At 36.9% G+C, this 26,492-nt stretch overlaps 1 protein-coding gene across 3 annotated transcripts; it reads right to left on the bottom strand.

The window, feature by feature from the left end:
* Positions 1-888: 888 nt before the first annotated feature.
* On the bottom strand, positions 889-24,718 carry ypel2b (yippee-like 2b). 3 transcript variants are annotated; one of them, XR_015509233.1, is made up of 7 exons: positions 24,558-24,718; positions 14,086-14,315; positions 13,833-13,876; positions 12,049-12,886; positions 10,530-11,999; positions 8,771-9,765; positions 3,468-8,726 (listed from the first exon to the last, which is right to left on the bottom strand). XR_015509233.1 is itself a non-coding variant. In XM_087283881.1 (5 exons), the coding sequence occupies exons 2-5, from the start codon at positions 14,200-14,202 to the stop codon at positions 7,792-7,794; spliced, it is 360 nt and encodes a 119-aa protein (XP_087140007.1). In that variant the 5' UTR covers positions 14,203-14,315; positions 24,558-24,718; the 3' UTR covers positions 889-7,791. The 3 variants fall into 3 exon arrangements, 1 of the variants encoding a protein (XP_087140007.1); XM_087283881.1 differs by lacking the exons at positions 8,771-9,765; positions 10,530-11,999 and having other exon boundaries at positions 889-7,881; positions 12,778-12,886; XR_015509234.1 differs by lacking the exons at positions 3,468-8,726; positions 8,771-9,765 and having other exon boundaries at positions 10,214-11,838; positions 12,592-12,886.
* Between the last annotated feature and the right edge of the window lie 1,774 nt (positions 24,719-26,492).

The following is a 26,492-nucleotide window of genomic DNA, read 5'->3' as shown; positions in this document are numbered from 1 at the left end:
GCACCACTTGGATTTTATTGGGAGATCTCTGACAGGAACAGTGAACAGCTCCACCAGTGCGCGTCTGAAGCTCATATGCAAGTTTATTTTACTTTCTATGGCAGAAACACCACTGAGCCTCGCTAGATCCTCCTGTATCCTCCCCACAGAACATTAATTTGCACAACTATCAGGATTAAATAGTTCACGCAATAAATACACAAAGAGAGACTTTCACATTCACTTCATGCTTAGTTTGTGTATGAACAGACTTGCATGTAGCTGCAGACGCCATCATGAGGCTATTTGTGCGCCGAGTTTGAAGTATTCAATCACAGAACTGGAGAAAGTGCATTACTTCCATCATTTTAATAAAGCATATTAATGATGAAATCCAAAAATTGTAGTATTCTATTGAGAGTTAATTTTAAGCTATCTCACGGCCCACCTGCAGGATCGCTGAGGCCCATCCCTGCTTTAAATCAATATTAATGCAAAAAAGACTAAATGAGATGTTTTTAAGAATGCTCATGCTCCTCTCCTAAGTTCTATATAATGAAATGGGGACTAGGCTTTGCCAAGGCTTGTGAATTAATGGTAAAAATTCTGTAAATAAATGATATATGTTCAGTTTCTTGAAGATAATTTCTCTTCACAAGACCACCAGGAGCCACAGATATTTATTTTTCCTATGTTTTCTGTTTTTGTTTTAACTCTTAATGTGCCATTGATTGCAGTTTTGGATCACCATGGACCATGGTTTCACCTAAGAGTAGCTGAAAAGAGAGACTTGGAATCTTCCTTTCCTCTCCACAAAAGAAAGTCATCGTGTTTGGAAAACTGTAATGGTGAGTAAAAGTAGCGTAAATGTTTTGAGTGAAGAAAAAAAAAGAAAACAAATCAAGCAAATGGATCAATATTTGAGTTTTATTGACATTTTATATCAATGTTGATGGGAGTTCCAATAATATCATTATCCTCTCCTCATCCGTTTATAAAATACACTAACAGTTCTTACTGGAATACAAAAGTAGTAAATTTTGGTGTCCAGACATAAAGCGTGACGATGATAACAGATAACAAATTCAACAGTTTAATCCCTGACACAGATGAAAATCAAGTGATGGTGAATAAATATGCCAGTGCACATATATATTACCACATCATTTAAATTGTGTCGTGAAGCTTGTTTTTCTGCTATACGCAATCCAACATGCTACCGTTCTCTGCACCCAAGCAAAAAGCCTTATTTTATTCAAACAAACAGTTTTCCTTTGGGTCTTTGGTGATTTTGTTTTCGGAGACACTGCAGTGTCTTTCCACATGTCTTGGGTACTGAGGAGCTATGATGAATAGTGTTTTACTTTAAAGAACCTAACAGATAGGCAGTGTACAGTCTCATCTTATGTACTTATTCCCCCAAGAGTCCGCTAACGAGCAAGAACAGTCAGTACAAATGAACACAGTGCGACTGGGATCAGCACAAACTGTTGGAACATGGAACACAGACACAAAGATGTCCAGATACAACACCTTGTAAACGGTTATACACAAAGCTTTACATTCACATATTCAACTATGCGTATGTTTCATCCAAAATCAGTTAGATGGTTGCTTCATGTGAAAAGCTTGATGGTTAACTTCACTTTAAGCCTCTGAAGGTGCACATTAGCATTATTTCAGCCAAATTTCACTATCAAAACAGTCAACAGTGTAGGGATGAAAGAATGAATGCTCACACAGGAACTGTTACCTAAAGCCCTATTCAGACTGTCAGTCCAAATCAAGTGGTCAAATCATTTAGCAAGTGTGAAGGGACTTTTCTTTTCAATGTAAGTTTCAGGCTATTTGTATGTTGTTGAAAATCCTGTCACTCATTCATTTTCCAATTATCCAGAACCAGGTTGTAGGGGCAGGAGACTACTTAAGACCAATCAAACATCTAAACTTCCCAGGCAAACTTCCTCCAGCTTCTGCTGGGGGACACCAAATAATTTCTAGACCAGCTGGGAGATATAATCCCCCCAGCAAGTTCTGAGACTGGGGTCTATTTCAAACTGGACATGTTGAGAACACATCCATTGGTAGACATCTAGGAAGCATCCTATCCAGATCTTTAAACCACCTCAAATGGCTCCTGTCATCGTCGAGGAGCAGTGACTCTGCCCTGATTCCTTTCTGGATGTCTGAGCTTCGTCTCGCAGGGTCTGCTCAAACACTCTTTCAGCTTTCGGTCGTGTCAGTGTAGTGAACATCTCCACTTGTTGCTGTCCTCAACCTCCTCAGCTGACTCTTTCAATGAAGAGGAGCAAAGGCTTTAGTTTTGAGTTTCTTCCAGATGCCCGAAGCTGGTACCGTCACAGAGGGTCAGCCCAGACAACCTTTTAAAATAGACAATGTTTTGTTTTAGTCACTACTCAACCCTCATGACCACATGAGAAGACACTTCACCACAGTGTATGAAAACTGCATTACTGCTTCTGTCGTTATGATCCACCAACTGATCCCATGAGGAGTTGAGGAATCTCTTGAAGGTGTTCACTTATGAACAAGACACCTACATTTTGGGAAGCATATCAAGCCAATCTGAAGAAGGCAGTCAACTGTTTGCTGGCTAAGAATTAAGGCTTTGGATTTGGAGGTGCTGACCCTGGTTTTCACTGGGGGACCCACCATTGCATCTGTAGTGTGACTGTAGCTCAGTTGGCTTGCTAGTTCAGTGAATTTATGCAGCCTACTTGAACATAAGCAAATTTAGCAGAGGGACATTGTTTGCCCTCATGCAAAATTCTGAATACGTTGAGTCCTACTGCAACAGCTGGATTTGCATGTTAGGCCTCCTGTTGGAAATGGCTAAAACACCTTCTTCTGAAGGCAAGCGTCCTAACAAGATTTCTGTACCACTAAACTGACTCATTTAAATGTAGAGGAGCAGTGATACTCTGTCCCTTCAGAAGGTCAGAGCTTCGTACCCTGCCTCACAGGGTCAGTCCGGACACCCATGCAGAGAAAACAGTTGCTTAAATGGGCAATCTTGTTCTTATTCATTTTCTTTTGTCTGGTTTCCTTCTTTATCAGGGGTTGATACAACAGAATGAAATGCCAGTTACCCTGGCATGTTTTACTGGTGAATGCCGTTCCTGCAGCACCCAGCTCTGAGAGTGCACTAACCTGTGCAACAATCTCACACACACACTATGGTCAGTTTACATGATCCAAATCACCTGTCAGGGAAACTGGAGCAGGTGAAGGAAACTCATGCAAACATGGAGAGAACATGCAAACTCCACATAAAAAATTTTACTGGCTCAGTTAGGATTCGAACCAGGGACCTTCTTGCTGTGAGGTGAGTGTTGTGAGTGCTATCCACTGACCCACTTTGGTTTCTTCAATCTTGTTCTTTTGGCCGCAAATAAAGCTCATAATCATAGGTGAGGGTCGGAACACAAATTGGATGGAAGTTTGGGGGCTTTGGCCTCAGGCTCAGATTCCCTTTCACCATGAAGGTCTGGTACTACAAATGTTGCACTGCTGCACCGATCCCACAGATCTCCCTATCGAGATGCTACAATCTATCCTCGCATCTGAACCCTGAGATACTTGAAAACCTTTGTTTAGGTTTTAAACCACCCAAACAAGGCAGGCAGATTTCATCTCAGATTTTTGACCTTGGAAACCCCCTAGTTTGTAATTCTCATTCTCAGTTACATATTGTCCAAGTAAAATCCCAATGAGGCCACCGGGACAACATTATTTACTCAAAGCAAAGATTACCTGGTCCTCACCCCTCTTTGAATTCAATGGACAGTCATTAGCATGGAATATAATAATGCACACCAACTTTCCAATTGTTTTGTGTTGTAAGACATCTGTATTTTAAAACCCTCCGTTTGCATGTTTTTAGGCTATAATTGCTTAGAAACAAATGCAGATAATCTGTAAAACAAAAGTCTGCAAAGGGACACAAATCTGATCTGGCCAAGTACAATATACAGCTTGAACAGTCAATCATTGAGATTAGGTTCCAATCAGACAAACACAGGATCAGTTTTGGACTGACAGTGTGAATGTAACTCTCTCTTCTTCTTTCTGTTTGTCATTAAGTCAATTTATGAAACAAACTTCAACTAACAAATTCTGCCGTCTGAACACAAGGATTCCTACTAAAATACTCGGACTTCATCAGTGAAATTTTGCCTCATAACATTAAATGTGACCACCTTTAGACACTTTTTGAGTGAGCTAGTCCTTTTAAGTGATAGTTCAGTCAAAATCCCAAATTCACTCATTATTTACTCATGTTGGCATTGTCACAATGCTGTATGTCCTTTATATTTTCTCCACAAAAATGTTCATGTAAATGGCATTGAATAGCAGCCAGCATTATGTGTTTAAAAAAAGAATGTAGCAGTATTAAAGAATAGCCTCTTGGCACACATGGCTTATATTTTAAGCAGAATGGCCTTGAAATATATTAAATCACATGTGACCATTCTGCAATACATTTGCATCTTTTTGAAACCTTAATACTGGTTGCGGAATATTACCATTATATGGACTAGTGTGAAAAACTGTCCTACAACAGGGCTCAACAATAAGGACTGGCCAATGGCCCGAGGCCAGCGCGAGAGACGCTTGGGACAGTAGACATGATCAATACTGGCCTGATCGGGCCAATGCTGCCTTGTCACTAAAGTTTCATTTGCCTGCGACTATTTGTCAATTGCACGCATTTTAAGTTTGTTCTTTTAAGTCTTTAAATGTACCTTTTCTGTGATGTCGTAAACACCATATTGCTTTTCGGTTTCTCTAAACTGATTTAATGTTTTGAGCATGCTATTTTTTCCCCGTAACCTGGTAACCAGTACTGTGAAGTGACGGCAACATCAAATTATAAAGGTAAGCAAAAAAATGTCTGTTTCTAACATCTTGGAAGCAGACATTTACATGGGAACAAAACAACAAAAAAATGAACTGATGTTTTGCTCAATTTGCCGTCAGTTTGGCAAGTCAACCACCTTTTGTTAAATAATTACAAACTGCGATAAAATACCTGCACATTTTCCAAACTGCTCTTTTTGTTTGCATAACACTTTGAATTTTGCTCATTATACGTTTATTAAGATATTTTAAATATTTCACTAGATTCACTGACATTAATTTTGACACATTATTTTATTTATGTGACTAAAAATAGCTACTACTCTCACTCTCTTTTTTTTTTTTGGTGGGGCAAGTAAAAATCTGAATCATTGGCCCGATCGGACCAGTAGAAAAAATCCTTAGTGTTGAACCCAGTACAATAACAACACCAGATTGATAAAAATGTACAAAATTTTCATTTTTGAGTGAACTACTCCTCTAGGCTTCTCATGTTGGTCTGTAGTGATGGGAAGTTCAGATCATTTTACTGACTCGGACCTTTGAGTCTCGTTCATTGAGATCGTTCATCAAGAATGAATCTTTTTTCGAGTCATTTCGTTCAATTTGCCAAAATAGTTGCTTACAAACTCATCTACTACTACACCAAACGTTGCTCACACTTCAAACAAGTCATAACTAGAATGCTATAAGAATGAGAAAATAATCATTTATTGTTTACCTGGTCTTCTGTCTATGATTATGTCAGATTATTTTTGAGTAGTTCGTTCATGTCACACGAAGGCTGCATTTACACTGCAGATCTTGATGGTCAATTTTGTGACTGTATACGATTGACTTCCTTGCATCATCTTTTAAAAGTCACTTGTATCCGATTGCCTGTATTTACACACCACACAGAAAAGGCGCAATGACGAGGAAAAAAAAAAAGAGCGGGCACTGACTGACAGCTGATAATAATAGAGCGCTTTATTTTCCATTCCTTTTTTTAATCTGTTCATATATTTTTATTATTCTTTTTGACTAGTTGTTTTACTTTAGATTATGACAGAAAATTTCTCAATTTGCCATCTTCTATTAACCTATTAGACATTTTTAAACCAGTAGGCATCTTAATGTAATGTCCATGGCACGATTTATGCATGTGACGTATGCCAAAGTTTTATAAGTTTATATTGGTTACGTAGCGGATGTTACTCACTCTATCTCCTTAACATGCTTAAACACTTGTGCTACATGACAATATAAAAGCTTTTTTAGTCCTCGTGTACGAGATTTAAGGTTTAGGACTCTGCTGAAGTCTGTTCTGAAATTAAAGCGTCAGAGTTCGTCATTTGATATGGTTTTAAACGACGTTCGACTCGCATTGGCAGGTGAAAATCCAATCTGCCTGTTTACACTGCAGACACGACAGCACAGATCCGATTCATAACAAATAAATTTCCACATATGAACAAGGCCTGAGTAAATCGGAATCAATCTGATTTTTTCCTGCTTGAACATACATGGGCCATATCCGATCTGTGCCACATCAGATGTGGGAGGAAAAAAAAAATTGGAATCCAGTCACTTAAACCACGTAGTGTAAATGCAGCCTAACGGACCCATATAAGCTTAACCAAAGCACACAGTCTAAGCTGAAAAGAGCCTTGATTAGTTCACTTTTCGAGTCTTCAGGATTTGAGTCATTCATTCATCACGTGTCTGCATGTAAAGTGAGATGGTTTAAACTCGAGGACTCGAAAGATAAACGGATCAAATCTTTTTGCATCTCTAAACGCATATGACTGGCTTCTGTTTTTTATTTGATGAACGAACGACTCGAAGCCAGGATTCGAGAAACAGATCAAATCTTTTAAAACAGATCAAAGCTCTGAATGCACATGACTGGCTTCTGTCTTTCACGTGATGAATGAATGACCCAAACTGAGAACTCAAGAAATGAACGGATCAAATCTTTTTCTGGCTTTAAATGGATAAGATTGGCTTTTGTTTTTCATGTGATAAAAGAACGACTCAAACCGAGGACTCGAGAAATGAATCTTTTTCCTGCTCTAAATGCATACAGTATGTTTGGCTTCTGTCTTTTACTCGATGAACGAACGACTCAAACCAAGGACTCGAGAGATGAACAGATCAAATCTTTTTCCGGTTCTAAATGCATGTCTAGCTTCTGTCTTTCACATAATGAACAAACGGCTCAAACCCGATAGAAGACTCAAAGAAGGAACTAATCTTATACTCCACCTGCACAATGAACGAATCACTCCCTCAGAGGACTCATCGTTCACGAGTCATACAAAATGAACGAATCATTTAATAACAACCCATCACTATTGGTCTGTCAGAGCTCCATTCAGAGATCTCTTCATGCCAGGCCTCCTCACGGGCGCAGATGGTGCTAACCTCAGCTGAATTGGCAGAGGTCAGCCTGGTAGTTTCTCACTGACATAAAGTGGAGAAAGCCCCATCCGCTCGGAGAACTCGTGACCCTGATCCTGCCAAGCACCACATGCCCTCTGAGCCCTGCCTTATGTCATGTACGCATATGAATAGAGCCGCTTGTAGTATAAACAGTCTGGCTGAGATGAGCATGACATGCGGTATACTGTTGTTTTTACACACGTATGTCTGTACACCTTGTGTATGCATTCATGTATCTCAGTGTGCTCCCATGTGCCGGGCGGACACACACATCCACACACACACATGCTCACGCTCTCCTCCAGACACACAAAGCCCCTTAGGGCGTCCCCCTTTCCTGTTTCTGGTCAGGCAAGGGGTGTGTGTGTGTGTGTGTGTGTGTGTGTGTGTCAGCAGGAGATGGAGGGTAAAAGAAGGTTTAAGAGGGTAATGGCAAACCAAAGTCAGTCATTCACCCACACATTCACCATCCACCCGTCATAGGTTTGCTCTCTCCAGGACGCTCGCTCAGTCCCAGCCATTGTCCTTGATCATGTGGGCGAGCTCGATAATGAACTTGCCCTCCTTGTACTTCTGGCTGCTCTCAAAGGCATGTTCCTGGAGGCAGGAGGAAAACAAGAACCCATGTTAACTTGAAATCTGAGATGGAAGAATTGTTCATCATAAGTACTCAAGTCAGTGCTTAATTTGCAAATGAATACTCTCTGGAACAAAAGCGGGAAAGAAAAGTTACCGTGCTCAACGTTCACCACACAATTTCAGTCTTTACTGAACATGACGTCATTAAATGGAGATAGCACAAAAAAAACATAAAATGTCAAAAGTTTTTCATTAAATTTCAATTAAATTTGTGCCATATAAAGTTATGGGCCAGTCATGGATAAAAAACAAACATGTAGCTAAAAACTTCCAAGTGAAAAAAAGATAATTAAATGATTCACTCAGTCTAATCTTCAAGAAGAGCCCACAGTTAGCTTTTCTGTCATGTTTCCTGGCTGACTTTAGATCGCTTTGCTTCTGTCTCCTGCTATCCTGATCCGTGAAAGAAGTTCTATCTTTTTGAGATCTCGTTTGATCAGGCTCATTATTAGATTTACTCGGGGTTTAAAAACAATGAACATATACTTGACTGCCTCTTTGCTTAGGTAAGCCACTATGCCATTATTTATTTTCGATGCTTACTGCGCAAGAAACAATCAACGAGAGTGATTGTATGCGTAAGATGTTTGGCTCAAAAATTTTGTTGAGGGCCAGTAGTTAAACGTGACTTCTGCTTTAACTTGCACATGATGATACCGTTGTGTGCGCAGGTATTTACCACGCACAAGTTCATGCCGGATCAATTAAAATAAATACAGAAACGAAAAACACAATTTCCCGGAACAGGATCTGTCAAGATCTGACTCAAATTAAGCACCGACTCAAGTCATTCTATTTAATAACTGCATTTTTATTTGTATACTGGAGATCAAAAATAGAGAACAACCTACAATTTCTTAAATTCTAAGGTCACTGCTTAGACTTGCTGGAAGCTATGCTAACTCTAAAGCCACAGTTGCACTAGAGTTTGAGTATGCAAAATGATGTCAGATGGTACTGTGAAAAGGGGTGGGATAAAACAAAATGATGAACAAGCGAAACTTAGTGCACGCGCTTGCATATGAATGGAAGTCAATGTTGCAAAGTGCAGCATGACCACAGCTTAACTGGCATACTAACTTTACAGTTTTCACTGAATTTGCAAGACAGTGAGCTGTTTTGAAGTGACTGAAGCCCATCAGCAGCAGGTTGTTCGGATGAAGGCCAAAGAAATGACTCTTATAGCCACCTTTCATCAAAGGGCCAGACTAGCTAAAGTTCACTTCAGTGGATATGTTTCTATCCAAAAATGCTAATTAATTTTATGCGCAATTTGAAGTTTTATAAACTAGTTTCAAGAGGAGCTTGTATTAAAATTGGTCATGGCTGGCTTCTCATCCGTAATCAGTAGTAATCCAATCAGATTGATTCAAGCTTACAATAAGTAAACAATCGCACCTTCCACCCCATCTCCTCCTTTTCCTCCTTTTTCCAGGGGGAGTTCTCGAGACCAACCTGATCTCAGACCCCTTTATATGCTTATTGACCAGGCGGGAGCCTTGGGCTCAATTATCTTCAAGCTCAGGGTTCTCTCCCGGGACAGCATGTCAAACCTGCTATTAACGCCAAGCATATCTAAATGTAAAACATATCGCGTTAAACATGTGCGAATAAAGCAGCGTTTCCATCCAACGAGTAAAAGAGAACAAAATCGCCACTTCCTGATCAACTACCCCTAAATATCAAAAGAAAAAATGGAATTTGCTGCGGTAGGAGAAGCTGCGTCAATCTTTTCTTTATTTAATAAATGACTTGCACCTCAGAAGACAAATGCCGACATGCAATGAATGCATGGTGGTATTTAAAGCCATGAGACACCGAGCGCAGAAGCTCTTGATAGTTCTGAAAGTAATTAATAATATAATAACACTAATACTGAAATGGTTACAGCATTTTAGAATGAACAAACCAACATTTCAGATGTTTTAAAGTGCGCTCAGCCTGCTGATTTGCCCATTCACACATTTTTATCATTAAATGATAAAAAGAAAATCAAATGACTTTTTTTTAAATGTGCATACTGGAATTAGTTCGGTAAAAGTGTTTCCATCGTAGTTGTCAAACTTTATGCACATCTTGGTGTTTTTATCAACCATTTTTTTTATGCGCATATCCAAAATGCACATAAAAATAGGTGGATGGAAAAATAGCTAGTGATGAAAACAAGTTTATTTTATTTGCATCTGATGGGAAACATTATGAGTATCTAATTCGGGAAAGACTGAACCCAAAGTGTGTGTAAAAGTCAGTAAAGATGGAGATGAAAGGTCATGATTTGATGTTTTTTTTTGCAGCAGTTTTCCTAGAACTACATGGCAAAGTGAGTACAAATGTTTTTAGAAGCTCCTTCAGCAACATTTAGTTCCTTCTCTGCATTCATGACTCAGTCAGCCAGCAATTTTCATGCAGGACAATGAACTCAGTCGCACAGCAAAACAGATAAAGCAGTTTTTGATGCTGAAAATTCTGAAATTCTGAAATGGCAACTTAGAGTCCTAATCTAAACCTTTTTGAAAATCTGTTAACCTTTGTGACAAAATGTGGGCCTCAGATACACAGGTCATTTAAGGCAAAGGCCTATACACTTCCTAATAATGTTTGACAACTGTAACCTTCAGAATTTTTAGCCACTGTAATTTTTCTTTGTTCTTTAATCATTATTGTATGCACTCCCAGCAGGCACAGGACGTCAGCGTGACATCAGATTGATATTGTACCCCAACGTCATGGGATTTTGCATTTTGTTTGGAAATGAAAATCGGGTTGACGCCAGAACCCAACGTCAGGCCAACGTCAAAAACCAACTTCGGTCAGACATTGCATTTTGGTTACTTTTCCAATGCAACCTAAAAACAACAAAATATCAACGTCTAATAATGTTACAGCTTGAAGATTTGTGTATGTTTCCATTATGACGGTTATTACAAGTTGGATTTTGGTTTCCATACCTGACGTTTAAATGTCAGTATTTGATGTCAATGTGATGGAATTGGTTTAAGTTCACTTTCCAACACAACCTAAAATAAACAAAATATTAAGGGCAATTCATGTCGTTATTGGATGTCAAAATAACATTTGTCCTTAGAAAGTGGGGACCTAAATCTAACCCAATATTATTGTCTTGTATTTTAAAAAAATGTATTGCAATTTAAAAAAAGTGACAACGTGTTTTGAAATTATTCTTGAGTAGTCATTTTTGAATAAATTAAAAGGTAAAACGAATGCTGTTTCTCCACAGCGTTTAATTTTCTGTTTGTCTTTGCTTTTTATAGCTGACGGTTGCAAGCAGCAGGGAGGACTCATCGGATTTCTAGAGAAGGGCACTGGGTCAAGCTCCGAAATGTCTGCATTCACACTGACATAAATATCTGACGTGCGTATAAATAACCGGGCCACTATGGGAACGTATACTTGTTTGTGTGCTTATTGGTGTGTGCATCGGTCAAAACTCCCTGTCAAGGGCGACCGGAAATCCACTGGTACTAAAAAAAAAGCAATTGGCATGCAGCACAGCTGCTGATTAAAAATGGACGTCATGCAAGGAATGTGCCCTGCTTAGACAAGTCTTTATGAACAAGCTTAAACCTGCAAAGCCGAGCATATTAACAATGTGCTATTATCTCAAAGTGTCCATGACTCTGGTGATTTGTAAGGTCAATATAAACACGCAAACACATTCAGTTTCCTCAGGTGAATGAGGCTGCACGCAGCCTATTTATTTGGTGCAGGGTGTTATTAAAGTAATAGTTCACCTAGAAAAGGAAATTTACACACCCTCATGTAGTTTTGAAGCTGTATGACCTGCATTCTTTTATTGATACAGTAATATTGAAGGGGGGGGGGGGATGAATTAATATACAAAAGGTTACGCAACCACATTTTTGGTTCAAACTGATTTTGCTGTTTGGACAAAAGCTTTTTAAACCAGTGTTCATTTTGACAGCGGATTTTAATTTTGTTTTAGTCTTAATCTTTTAACTAAAATTCCATTTTAGTTTTAGTCATATTTTAATCTTCTGAATCATTTTAGTTTTGGTCTAGTTTTAGTCTACTAAATTTCATAAGATTTTAGTCAACTAAAGATCAAGATTTTAGTTAACTAAATTTCATAAGATTTTTGTCAACTTAATCCACTCTAGTTTTAGTTGACTAAAATATATTTGGTTTAAGTGTGATTTAATTAAATATTGTGTGCATTTATTTACATAAAATATTCTAACTTCAAATTAAATAAAACATTAACTATAAACATAATAAACATAAATATAAACATATAGCTGAAATAAGACCAAAAATTATATATGCCTTGTTTATTTATATCATAAGTAATATGTAAAATTGTGTGTCGGCAATCAATCCACATGATAATCGCCCACGTCTAACAGTGGACCAGTTACTCATAATGTTTGTGTGTGTGTGTGTGTGTGTGTCATGAATCACACACCAAGATTAATTCTGATTGGATATTTTCCAAAAAAACATCCCTCAATCACATTCTTGTCTCGTTTTTATTAGTCAACAAAAATGTCAGTAGATTTTTTAATACAGTTGCCGTTATCATCATTTAATTTTTATTTAGTTTTCATCTCATTTTCGTCAGTAGAAACTTGTTCATCACAAAAATTATGACAAATTTTCTTTGTCAATGAAATGAACACTGGTTCAAACAATCTTTAAACTATATTCTTTTGTTTTACTAAGTTGTAGTTTACAAAAACATATCTGATAGTTTTGTTCTTTCTATCTTTCTCCAACCTAGTCTGTTTTTGCTACTGTACATTGTTAAAGAACAACATTCAAGTATATTGACAGTAAGATGCATTAATTTTAAACATTAATGGATTGTTTTCTTACATATTTCCAGCCCAGTGTAGTTTTGCAGTTTTCGCAGTAGATATCAGCCACAGCATGGAGCCCTGTAAGCAAAACCCTCTCCTCTGCGGGACCACATCCCACATTCACCCTGAAGAGACCAGAGATACACGGTCAGGCACAGGAAGCTGCAGGTTGGTGGAAGTGAGGTAAACATGACCACTACATTACTGTTTAAAAGTCTAGGGTTAATAAGATTTTGATGTGCCTGATACTTGTATTTACCAGAGATGCATTAAACAGATTAAAAAACATGTATCGATTAGAGATTGGCCAGAGTATTTGACAATAATCAATATCATCTAGTAACATTTTTTTAGCCATACAATCATCAATCAGTGACTGTTTAAACAATGATAAGGGGTCTGATTTGACTTGACATTTTCACCAGATGTTGGTAACAAAGTAATCCATACACAGAAATAAATCAAAACTAATTAGCTTCTAAATTAATTTGTTTGAAATGAAATAAAATGACAGGACACACAGACTTCAACAGAGTCTAAAAATCGTGACGGTTCTGTAGATTTTGTGTATCAACTCTGATCTTTACTTTTTTTTTTTTGGATTCAAGTCAGGTGATTGGCTGGCTATTCTAGCAGCTTTATTTTCTTTCTCTGAAACCAGTTGAGAGTTTCCTTGACTGGGTTTGGGATCATTGTTTTTATCATCTGGCAATATAAGTGTTGTGTCTGAAGAAGCTAATATTCATTTCCACTGACAATAACTACAGAGATTTCAGCTGCTGTCTTGGCTTTCCATTACTTTTTACACCTCTCATTCTTCATGTGTTCAATACCTTTTCCCTGTGTTTTTTCATTTATTACACATAACTTAATTTCTAAACGAATTAGTTATTTTTCTGTGTGTTGATGGATTACTTTAGTTATTACTGTCATCTGACCAAACTTAGAATGACCAACAGCACCTTTATAAATTGTTTTGTAAATAATAATCTGAAGTTTTTAATATTTATTTTACCCTGCTGCATAAATGTATGTATCAATCATCCTAGTAAAAGCACAAAAATTACTCACACAGAGTTGAACAGATATGCTCTGCCCTGACTTCCTTGAAAGGACTGAAGAAAAGAAAAGAGACATTCTTTTTAGAATTAATCTTATATCACTCACATCATGTTAAACTTAAACTACATGATCTATACTGTGTTGAAGACCATCTAGAGCAGAACTGATATGGCATTAAACAGCGTGCCGTCTGTGATACTCTAAACAAACATGTTTGTTTTTTATCTCGCTGTTCTCTTGTCGTCAGGTGGTTATCTCTCACCTTGGAGATGAGCTCGTCATGGTTGGCCAGGTGTGCTCTGCAGTGGATGCAGCTGTAGGTGCGGTGGCAGTTGGGCAGATATGCCTGGAAGGTTTTGGAGCGCGTCATGGTGACCATGGGCCGGGTCGGCGGGCGGTGCAAAAAGGGGCTGCCGGCCCAGGTCGGCTCACAAGGGAAGCACCGCAACACACAGGTGAGGGCCGTGGTGGGGCGGGGTGGGAGGTATACACCTGTGTGCAAACACACACACACACACAAAACTGTGGGGACTGCATTGTATTGTTTACTTAAAAGACATCTGAATCAAACAGTGCCTTGAGTTTGGATAAAAGGTAACACCACTGAATCTACAATGTGAATAATATAGTTTTTAAATGAATTAATCTTATAAGAAAGACTTATTAATAAAGTAAAGCAATGATAATGATAGCATTTCCCAAAACTCAAAAAAATATATACCTGTATATCTCTCTCACACACACACACACACACACACACACACACACACACACACACACACACACACACACACACACACACACACATATCTATCTATCTATCTATCTATCTATCTATCTATCTATCTATCTATCTATCTATCTATCTATCTATCTATCTATCTATCTATCTATCTATCTATCTATCTATCTATCTATCTATCTATCTATCTATATATATATATATATATATATATATATAATCTCAAAATAAATACATATATCAAAACTCAATGTTTGATTAATAGCATGCTTTATATAGCTGCACTTTATATAGACGGATTTAAAGTCAATTCCCTCAGCATATAGATTTTTTTGAACCCTCAGATAACTTATTTTCCTCAGCCCAATATTGTCATATCCTAACAATAAATGGAATCATCAATGGAAAGCTTATTTATTCAGCCCTCATGTGATCTCTATTTAAAAATGTAACCCTTTTGAACTTCCAGGGTCACAATTGTATTTTCTTACCAAAAATTTGGTAATGGGGAAATGCAGGAATAGTTAATAGAAAGAAGAGGCGGAAAAAGTTTCTAACATTAGCCTTCACTAAACCTTGTAAGCACATAGCACACTACTTGTACTATCAAAAACTATTAAATGCTTTAATATAAATTTAGAAATGGCACACTTCACCTTTTAGACAGTGCAGTAGTCTGCAAGTGTGTTTGTATGCACCAGTCTGACGCTTTATTGTTGGTACATTGCTTCTTCAGTCAGAAGGCTTTGTTGAGGCAGGGGTGAGCACGTCTTATAAAGAGTCCAGAGCAAAAAGCGGCTCTTATGTTCTGTCCATTGTTTCCCAGTCAAAGCGTGGGACCGGGGAATAAAGAGTCTACTGATAAATTGACGCGCTTTCCCACACAAACACACAACCGTCGACTGGCCACATCTACAAATAAACTCTCCAGCATTCTGGTGACCCGCTCTCGCCCCGGTTCCACACCCTGACCCACGTGTGGGTATTTTAAGGACTCTGCAAGTTTGCTCAGGACATGATGCTGGTGTTTTCTTACAGTTTACTGTCAACCGACCGATACACTTTGTGACACTGCTATGATAACTGCATAATGGATGAGATAATGGATTTCTCTTTCTTTTGCAAAAGCTAAGTGGCTTTCATTCGTTCGAAAAGTTAATGCCAGTTTTATTATATTTAAACTGAAACATTCACATAGAAACATTAATAAGTTGCAGTACGAGTGGAAAACTAAATGCTATTTTTAGAGAGATGTAAACTATTCTTTGAGATTCTCCACTGAAGGGAGTAAGAAACGATCAAATCCCACTTTTTTTTGTGTTTTCTTGGGATTTGTATTTCTCCTTATTCGCGCAGCAGCAAATTGAATCCGGGTTATGTATTGTCATGACAGATGGATCAATAAAAGCAAAGGGAAAGAGTCTCGGTATGGTTTCATCATGCAGACAAAAACACATCAGCTGAGCTCTGATCCGTGAACGCTGATGAAGCTTCAGGCACAACCAGTTCAAATACAGATCACTGACCTAACACGTAAACTGTGCCACAGATCATAACACTGGACACCAAATGGAAAGCAGCACTTTATACGATGCTTTCAAGTATTTTTTATCTTGAGTTTAAGAGCTTAAAATCAACACTATTGGGGCCAAAATATTCAATCAGGTTTTTGAAACTGTTCTGAGTGGTTTTTGTTGTCTGTAAAGCTCAACGTAGTACAAATGCAACTAAAGAGCATAAAAACCAGGGTTAAATGAATGTCATCCAGAGATTAAAAGAGATTAAATATATGATTAATCATAATTATTTATAAAAAATACTAGCAATACTGACTGCATGAAACCCTTTTCATCACTTATTTTCCTCTAACATTTGTGTAAAATCTGAATCCAAATTATACAGTAAGACTAATAATCCAACGTAAAACAGCTTCAATTCCATGTTAGTCCAAGATGGTTTATGCATTGAAAGTTAGAGCTGGGCTGCACGGTGGCGCAGTAGGTAGCACAATCGCCTCACAGCAAGAAGGTCGCTGGTTCGAGCCCTGGCTGGGTCAGTTGGCATTTCTAAGTGCAGTTTGCATGTTCTCCCCATGTTCGCGTGGGATTCCTCCGGGTGCTCCGGTTTCCCCCACAGTCCAAAGACATGTGGTATGGGTGAATTTGTTAAGCTTAATTGTCCGTGGTGTATGTGTGTGAATGAGTGTGTATGGATGTTTCCCAGTGATGGGTTGCAGCTGGAAGGGCATGTACAACATATGCTGGATAAGTTGGTGGTTCATTCCGCTGTGGCGACCCTAGATTAACTGAGGGACTAAGAAAAGAAAAGAAAATGAATGAATGAATGGAGTTAGAGCTGGTATAACACTGGTGGGCTAGAATTGTAATGTTGTTCTCAAGCAAAGCCGAGCTGATGTATAGCTGGTTAATTAGCAAACCACAATGCAGTTTCCATTCAAGAGTTCAGAAATCCAGCAACAAACGTCCTAGTCCTTGCCTGCAAAACATACCTTATGTTGGTGACCAGCTTGCAAAACAGCCAATACTAATGGCCATAAATGCAATGGACCAGTTAGTCAGACTAGTTAGTAAAACACAGTCGCTATGGTCACATGTAGGGTTGCCGCGATACCATTAATTCACGTCATGATACTATACCAGCTGAAGTACCGTGATACCAAGTAGTTTTGAGATACTGTAATTCATGTGATACAGTAATTGTCAGAAATGGCATGTTTATATGTTATAATAGGCATACTTGAATTGAATTAATAATTCCCTTATTATTAAAAAAAAATATTTGCACATCACTTCACCTAAACTGCTTTGTAGATAACTAATAGACATAAAATATATTTAAATAAAGATACAAATTATACAGAACAAAATTCGCTACAAAAAGAGTATTTTTCCAACAAAATTATGCTATATGAAGTGGTCAAAAGTTGTTTTAATGCTTTCTGTTGCTCTTTTGGGTTTTTCATCAATTGCTTTTTTTTAGACTCGGGTATTCAAAATTTCCCTTTGTGAGTCGTTCTTTTTAAGAGATTGTTGTGGTTGTTGTAGCTACTAAATCACAGTGAGAGAAACAGAAGTGATTTGATTCAGATGTGCGTTCAAACTGAGAAAACGCGCAATAGGCTACAATAAAAGGCATGAATTTTACACAGATTTGCAACCTTAAGAGGCTCCACATGCTATTCAAATAAAATGGTCCATTGTTGCACAAACATTTGAGCATTTTAGTGACTTTTCCACATGCAACATTATCTACTGTAGACAGACCGTTAATGATGATACTACACTGACAAACTACAGTGGTACCGCCAGTATTTTGGAGCCATAGTATTACCATACTACCATAGTACCGGTAAACCGTGCAACCCTAGTCACATGTAATTTTGGTGTTAATCCTTTATCATATGAGGAACCATATATGGTAACTTCGTTTACATTGAATTGCGATATTTTACATTTTTACTAGTCATAGTTCAAAAGTCTTGTAATTACCTTTATTAAGACTCTAGTGTTTTTCAACCCTCTATAAAGGGTTAAGCATTTTGGTCACTCACATAACAAGGAGACATGTTACTGTTTAACACTTGGTCTCATTTATGCATATCAGATTTCTTTGAGAAAATAGGCAGGCTTTTCCCTCACCTTTCTATGTAATATTGCAAAAAAAGCTTGCACAATCTATATTTAAACGGCGGCAGCTAGCTCTCTGCAACTCTCACATGTTTACAACCGGTCAATATCTGGATGGGAGACCAAATGGAAAAGCTAGGTTGCTGCCGGAAGTGGTGTTAGTGAGACCAGCAGGGGGTGCTCAACCTGTGGTCTGTTTGGGTCCTAACGCCCCAGTATAGTAAAAGGGGACACTATACTGCTCAGTGAGCGCCGTCTTTCAGATGGGACGTTAAATCGAGGTCCTGACTCTCTGTGGTCATTAAAAATTCCAGGATGTCCTTAAAAAAAAAGTAGGTGTTTAACCCCGGCATCCGGGCCAAATTTCTGTCTATCATGGCCTCCTAACCATCTCTATATGATAATTGACTTTATCACTCTGTCTCCTCTCTACCAATCAGTTGGTGTGTAATGTGGTCTGGCACAATATGGCTGCCCTTGCGTCATTCACCACCACTGCACACTGGTGGTGGATGAGGAAATTCCCCCCAAAAATGTGTAGAGCGCTTTGACTGTCCAGAAAAGCTCTTTATAAATGTAAGCAATAATTATTATTATATATCATCACAAAAGAATAAGATGAAAATCAATATATAAAGCAGAAGCTTTTGCAAAAAATATGCTAAACACTGTGGGTTTGTGTTAGAATCAAGACTGTCATAATTCCTTTATAATCATACGCCACTGATGACACGTCATTAATATAAAATAAATATATTATATATAAATACATTTATTATATATAAAATAAATATCTAAATAAATGACATTGTTGGAGATGTCTATGCTATGACAACTTGACACATGGTAACACTTGGATGTTTAGAAGACTGTCACACGTCATGAAGACAAAAGAAATTTTATGCATGCTTATGACAAATGTAATTAGATGTCATTTGCTCAGTTGTGTTATTTCAAATGCAAAAGTGACATTATTTGAGATGTACGGTATGTGTGTTGTGATAACAAATGCTATTATATTTGCCTCATGACAGTCATGTTTATGACTGATTTATGACCAGTTATGATGTATTTTGTTTATGTCAATTTGTCATAACAAAGACATCTCAGATAATATCACATTTACATTTAAAGGTGCTATATGTAAGTTTTGACTCTTTTAAAGCATAAAAATACCATAATATGTTTGCAGATATTTAAAAAACATGCTAAGTGAACATTCTTGTTTATCTGAAAAACAATGCTAAAGTCAGAAGATATTATGCTTTGAAAATGTGCTTTCCATGCCGGAATGCTGTCTTGGTTTTGGTCTCTTTAACCCACCAAATGCCAATTTAGCCAATTATATTTTCAGCATTCAGTCATGAAGGCTCTCTAAGCAGGTCCGGATTGGCTAATCGGGAGGACCGGGAGAATTTGAAAAAGAAAAAAAAAAACTGCCGTTTTTTTGGCCAGTGTCCCTAGCTGCTTACAGTCTCAGTCACACTTTTTTCAATAATTAATTAATTTATTTGACCATAGCCTCACTCTTTTTATTCATTATTTTGCGAGAGCCCTGCTCTTTTCATTTTCTCGCAGCCCCGTGAGCAAAATGCAGCCTGCAGGTAATTCGACCCCAAACAGCGGCACTTTGGTGAAAATAAGAATTTGAATAATGAATATTAATGAATATTACACCTGCTCAATAAAAAATTGATGATTCACTACATTAATAAACCTGACATAACTTGATCAGAAATCTAAAAAGGGGAGAATACACAGTGACAGTGCAATACTTATTTTTTATTCCAGACGCACTATTTAACAGCGCCATTGTGGTCCAGTGGTCAGTATGTTGTGTAACGAAGCAGCTGACCCATGTTCAAACCTTACCTGAATAATTAATATATTTGTTTAGTGTTAGACATATAATACTGTTTGGGTTACTTATGTAGGTGTAAATATTTTAATTAAATTTTTTGTGCCATCATTGTTACTAAGGACTGGATTTTAGACCCGTTTATGGAACAGGTCTGTCATGCTCCCAAAAAAAAAAAAACATCATTATAAAGCTAGTTTTAAAGTTTTGAAGCTACGCTCTCTTTGTGATAGACGAGGTGTACAAGTTCCAGGAAAAAAATATTACATTTGCACAATTTTTGCTTTTAATAAGTTATATTGTGGACAAAAAAAAAAACTTAGTTAAGATGTTTAACTTTCAAAGTTCCTTGCAAAAAACAAAACAAAACTGTTTATCACAGAATCTGAGTTTTATTTTACCATGCGAAAAAATGCACAACAGTGAGCTCACAGCTAACAAAGGCTACAATAAAGCCAGTTATGAATATTTCATTGGTTCTTCATTGTATCCGATTAGCAGACATTCTTCAATAGGCAAGCCTCAAATTAAACATTTTTTAAGAATATGCGCCGGTATTAAATGAAAATGTCAACATTAAATATATATGTATATATATTCCAGTACTGTATGTGTGGAAGGACACTGATGGTGAATTTTTTTGCACAGTACCTTTCATTTAGTTATGTCTCCTGCTAAGTGCTCTGATTCATTTGTTGTGACAGAGGGGCCGTAACTTTCATCTCTTCAAGGCCTGTGCAAGGCAAGGACCTTCCTTATGTAACCACAGCTGATGAGGATAACAGCAGCAGCAGAAAAGAGGGGGAAATGTGTGTCCTTGTGTTGCATCCCATCCTTCACTAGCTGTCCAGCCTCTAGCGTCTTATTCAACAGTCTTTCTGGTGATGCATTTAGTGTAATTACTATGAGACTGGATTCATAATCTGCATTTCTGACGTGATTTTTGCAGCCGTTCCCCCCTCCACAAGCCTGCAGATGATAATTTTTAAGGATGAAATTTTGTCAAATGGTGTAATACTGGGTTACGTCATAGCCAATGATTAAACAGCCCCCTGTAATATCCTGAGTGGGTCATGAAAATTAAAATATTCTGCTTCACATGATTATTCATTACTGATGGCTTGTATTTGCATTCATAAATGCAGTTGATCATGCACCGAGTGTCACAGTGTATAATACCATAGCTTAAGACCTGCAGGAAACACTATTGAAAAAATGTAATCTCTGAAGACCGGATTGGATTTGACAGCGTTTCAGAAATTACTTGTCAGCATTCAAGCTGCCCAAATTCGATCGCATAAGAGCAAGAGAGAGAGAGAGAGAGCTTGTTGAATATAAAACAGCAATCAATTCTTATTATTGTTTTATGCAATAACTCTATGTTCGAGTGCTGTGCTGTTCTGATGTACGAACAGTACTGTATATGTGAGGCTGGATTTTAGCCACACTGCACTACTGGCACTGTTTCCTTGTGGCAGCCCAAGCATGCTTTCAATGTTGACTCATGACAACAGACACGTAAACATTTACAAATTCATTTTTCAGCCCAATACCGTATAAAAATGGCAGTATAATGTGAAAATGTGATCATCCCAAAATATATCAACTAAAATTCACTGATGGTATCTAGTTTATTTGGTTTTACAACATAACCGGTATCATACTCGTCCTTTACAGCCAAACAGTCCACAACAGCTGCAAAGTATAAATAATGAATATTCTGCAGTTTTGTAATAAACCCAGAAGATTAATTTGCCTCTGGTTCTCTTGAGATTTTCCTGTTGTTTTTTATAATGGGGTTTCTAAATGCATGAATGCATTATGGTCTTGTTGACAGTGAACAATAGGAGTTATTCCAATTTGAGGCTTGTATGTTTCTAATAGGCATGGAACAATAACCAGTTTCAAGGTATACAGCAATTTGGAAAATTCAAGGTTTTAAAACTGACAAAGTTTTTAGTTATACCATTACTAAGGCATAAGTAAGGTTTTTGTTTGTTTGTTTTTTTACGAACAAATTTTATTTCGTTTTTTGGGCAACACTATCTTCAGCAGAAAAGGAGGTTCTACATCAAAAGCTACTGGTCCAAAATATTTAAAATATTTCTTAAAATATAAAATATATTGTGTTCATTGAGGGAAAAAGTTGTTGTTTTTTACCCAGATGTTTAGAAAGAACTTTATTTTTGAGCAGTATTCACAATACCGTGATATCTTTATCCAAGTCATCATACCGTCGCAATCTTATACCGACCCATGCCTAGTTTCTAATAGCTTATGTTACAACATAAGTATATTTGCAGTGTGTGTGTGTGTGTGTGTGTGTGTGTAGTAGTAGGGCTGCATGATATAAAAAAACTAAAGTTGTGATTTTGATATTATCATATTTTGTGATATGAATACAATTTCACCATATGACTTAATGTCTCTATTTATAAGAATTTATAATGTTAGATCAATTGGAATGATTCTGCGGGAGGGCTTTTTTATAATTATTATTTTTTAGTTTGAGTAATGAGCTACATTATCTCCCTAGTTTGAGTTTAACTTGTTTACAGAATGGTAAGGCAATTTTATGTGTGTTTACTGTGTGCTTTAGAAAAAAAATGTTGTTTAATTTCTGAATATTTAAAAACAAACTTGAATAAATGTTGAAGTTAGTTATTATATTTTCAGTTTCTTTTTTAACTAACACTCACTGGAATTTTACTAGTAAGAAGCTAAAATACAGATTATTGAGCAAAAGCTTGACTACAAAATTAAATCACAAATCAAATCACGATCACAATATCTGTGAAAAAAAATAGCAATTACACATTTTCCCTAAATCGCACAGCACTCGTTTAGTCAGAGATTGATGAATTAATGTTTACTATTTGCATCTCTATAAAATCTAATAGACAATCTTGAAACTTTTTTGGGGTTCCCCGACATGTTTTCTTTGTGGTTAGTGTTATTTGCAGTGCATTTCTGTATTTGCATGTGTTGTAAAAATTTTTGAATTATTATGTAAATCAAAACGCAATCGCGATTTGAAATGTTTCTATTAGCTAATCGCAAGAGGCAGTGATATGGTATATATATATATATATATATATATATATATATATATATATGTGTGTGTGTGTGTGTGTGTGTGTGTGTGTGTGTGTGTGTGTTTATTATTTATTTCCCATGCCCAGAGCAAAAAGTAAGTTAATATATTTTTAGTTTCTTTTGTTAACTAACACTCACTGCATTTTAGTAGTAAGAAGCTACGATACAGATTGAGCTACGATACAGATTATTGAGCTCAAGCTTGACTACAAAATTAAATCGCAAATCAATCACAATTGCAATATCTGTAAAAAAAATTGCAATGAGATATTTTAGAGAAGATTCTTTAGTCAAAGATTAAGAAATTAATGTTTACAATTTGCAACTTCAAAAAAATCAAATAAACAATCTCTAAAAATTTTTGCATCCCCCGACATGTTTTTTTTTTGTGGTCTGTGCTATTTGCAGTGCATTTCTGTATTTGCATGTGTTGTACTTTCACGCATAACAATCCATACTTACAATCAAGAAAAAGATACAATAAAAAAAGTATATCATTTCCCGAGTCAAACAGTATTCAAGTACAGTGACTGAATGCTAAATAATTCAGTAAAATTAATTCAGAGTTAAGATTACAAATGGTACAATTTCATATACCTGAATCTTTTTAGACAATCTCAAGCATCAAAAACCCATGAAAATGATAAATTGTGATACAAACTCAGCATTGCAAATCCTGGGATGTGACTTATGCGAACGATCACATTGTGATATCGATGCTGAAACAATATATTGTGCAGCCCCAGTGTGCAGTCAAACATCCATTTTTTTCAGCAAGTTGTTTACCACAGAGCTGTTGTATTAAAATTCTTATTGTCAAAACCTGCAGTAGGCTAATATCTCAAAGGAATCAGTGTTTAATAATCATTCAGCACTCTTAATTGTTCTATAATTTAGACATTATATAACATTCAATCAAGCATTCTACACATTTGGTAGTTTTTACTTCTAATGCACTGATATTATTTAACATATTACTCTTTACACTCATTATATAGCATGTATGTGATATAATGAAAAACCAGAGTGTCTGGAAACACTGCAGTGTTTATCTCTTGGAGAACTGAGACGTGACGCAGACTGTATAGAGTGCTTCTATTTACCCGGATATGTCTTTATTTACATCTCGCAGCCAGAGATGATACATGTGCCAGTGCTGATGCTGCAGTGATGCTGCTGCTGGTGGATGTGATAGTGGAGGTGTTTGATAAACAAGCATCAGCAGCATCACTGCGGACCCGCAGCACACCATTATCCAGCATCTTCCACACAGCTATAATAAACACAACACTGTCATCGTGACGTGATGCTCGAATACAGCTCACTGCCACATGAAGATTACGATAACAAACTTTCACATTTGACAAGTGGTTAAAATCCCTCGCGTTTACCTTTGAAAAGAAGAAAATGAAGCTGCGAGATGGTGTCACGCGCTCCTCTGTTAAAGTAAATCAGTTTTCACGGCAAACTTTGCTTCTGCATTCTTGTCACGACAAAATCCCTCTCCCGCTTCGCTCGCGGTCAGTGTGTGTGGACGTGGTGAATGTAAACCAAGTTTTGTCTGGCCATGAGCGCACTGTACATCACCTACAGGGTAAATGACAAGCGTTTCCGCCAATTACAGAGGTGGAAAGGCATAGCAACGTTGCGCTGATTGGTCAAAACGCGAAAAAACAACCAATCATAATTCTAGATTGAATCTACCTGCAGCTCTAACTTGTGAGAGTTCAGCAGAATGTGTTTACCTTCAAGCTTCATTTGTTTGCTTGATACAGGTTTTACTTGGTTAGTAACGCCACAAATTATTTCTTTGTATGATTATTCTGTGATTCATTATTACTTTAAGGACTACCAAATACAAATGTGTGAGCATTATTCAAGAATTAGCGCTTTTAAAACAATATTAGACGTAATATAACTGTAAACTCACGATGGAAATGCATACATATTCAGTAGTTGAACTTAGTGTTTTATTCGTTTTCGTGTTTTATTCATTTTAATTATGTTATTTCGTACACATAGGGAGTTAATATAGGTTTTACAGGCAGGTTTTAGTTATTATATAGCGCCCTCTTGTGGGTTTCCAGTATGGGCCCTTAAAAAGGGATAGTTCACCCAAAAATTAACATTCTGCCATCATTTACTCACCCTTTACTTGTTTCAAACCTTAATTGTTTCTTTCTTCTGTTAAAAACAAGCGAAAATGTTCTGAAGAATGCTGGAAACCCGTAACCATTGACTTTCATAGTATTGTTTTTTTCCTACAAAGAAAGTCGATAGTTAATGTAGACTAACTATTTTCCGTACACAGCGATGTTCTGTACAGATGACCTTTTAACGCTAATCTCTGAATAAATACTTATGGGTCATAGGCAAGCAATATATCAGTGTAATCTTTATTTCTTACTCTTTCAACCCCAAGCACAACAGAGACCTTGCTACTATATGTTTCCGAGCAAATTCAATAAATTTGCTACGTCCACCTAATGCACATGAAAATAGACAGTGTGCAAGCTTAAGGTGCGAGTGTTGCCTGGGAGGGGAGACATTTAAAGCAATGACAATATGCATTTGCATTTAATTTATGCATCACACAGTATTACAGTCTTTATGAAGTGAATATTATGTTATCACAAATTGTTAAATAAATAATCCTTTGTTTAATAAATGCTTTAAAATGGGAATATTTAAACGTCAGTTGTGGGTGATGACTGCATGGCGCAACACTTCGCCAGTGACGATGTTTATATTCATAAAAGGTCAGTCAAGTTAGCGTTAATTTGCATGAATTTAATGTTTTTATATTTTAAATTGTCATTCTGTAATAAAATAAACATTATATAAAATGAAATTATTGTGAAGCTATTTCATTTAAAATTTTCGTATAAGACTTATTAAATATATCATTAACTTCAAATTAAACACGATAATAGTATGTTCTGACAAGTTTTTAATAAGACTTCGAACAATGCCCATTTTTGCCAGTGAATTAGAGTTATGCGCCCTGTACGGAACACTATTATTATCTATCATCTTCCGTACACATGCGAAGGTGGTACTTTTCCCATCTTTTCTCAAAAACTACTGGTCCAAAAGACATCAAAATTTGGATTGTGCAATAGGTATTCACCAAGAGAATGATCACACAAACATGCTTATTTGGCTTTTAATGGCGGAGGAGTGGTCGTTTGAGTGCGCTGAATAGCGAAACGTGTAAGGAACATGGTTAGTCTACATTACAGGTTTTTAGCTGTCTTCAAAATATCTTCTTTCGTGTTCAACAGAAGAAACTCATAAAGGTTTGGAACAAGGAACTTTTACTTTCT

The sequence above is a fragment of the Danio rerio genome, chromosome 15 (genome assembly GCF_052040795.2).
Source record: "Danio rerio strain M-AB ecotype USA chromosome 15, GRCz13ab, whole genome shotgun sequence".
Taxonomy (NCBI): Eukaryota; Metazoa; Chordata; class Actinopteri; order Cypriniformes; family Danionidae; genus Danio; species Danio rerio.
This window is presented reverse-complemented; position numbering and strand designations above follow the sequence as displayed.

Excerpts from the sequence above, each read along its gene's own strand:
- ypel2b (XM_087283881.1), bottom strand. The coding sequence starts at position 14,202 with ATGGTCACCATGACGCGCTCCAAAACCTTCCAGGCATATCTGCCCAAC. Across the intron at positions 12,887-13,832 it reads GCATATCTGTTCAACTCTGT|GGTGAATGTGGGATGTGGTC; the intron begins GTGAGTAATTTT and ends TGGTCTCTTCAG. Across the intron at positions 7,882-12,777 it reads CTACACTGGGCTGGAAATAT|GAACATGCCTTTGAGAGCAG; the intron begins GTAAGAAAACAA and ends TCCTGCCTCCAG.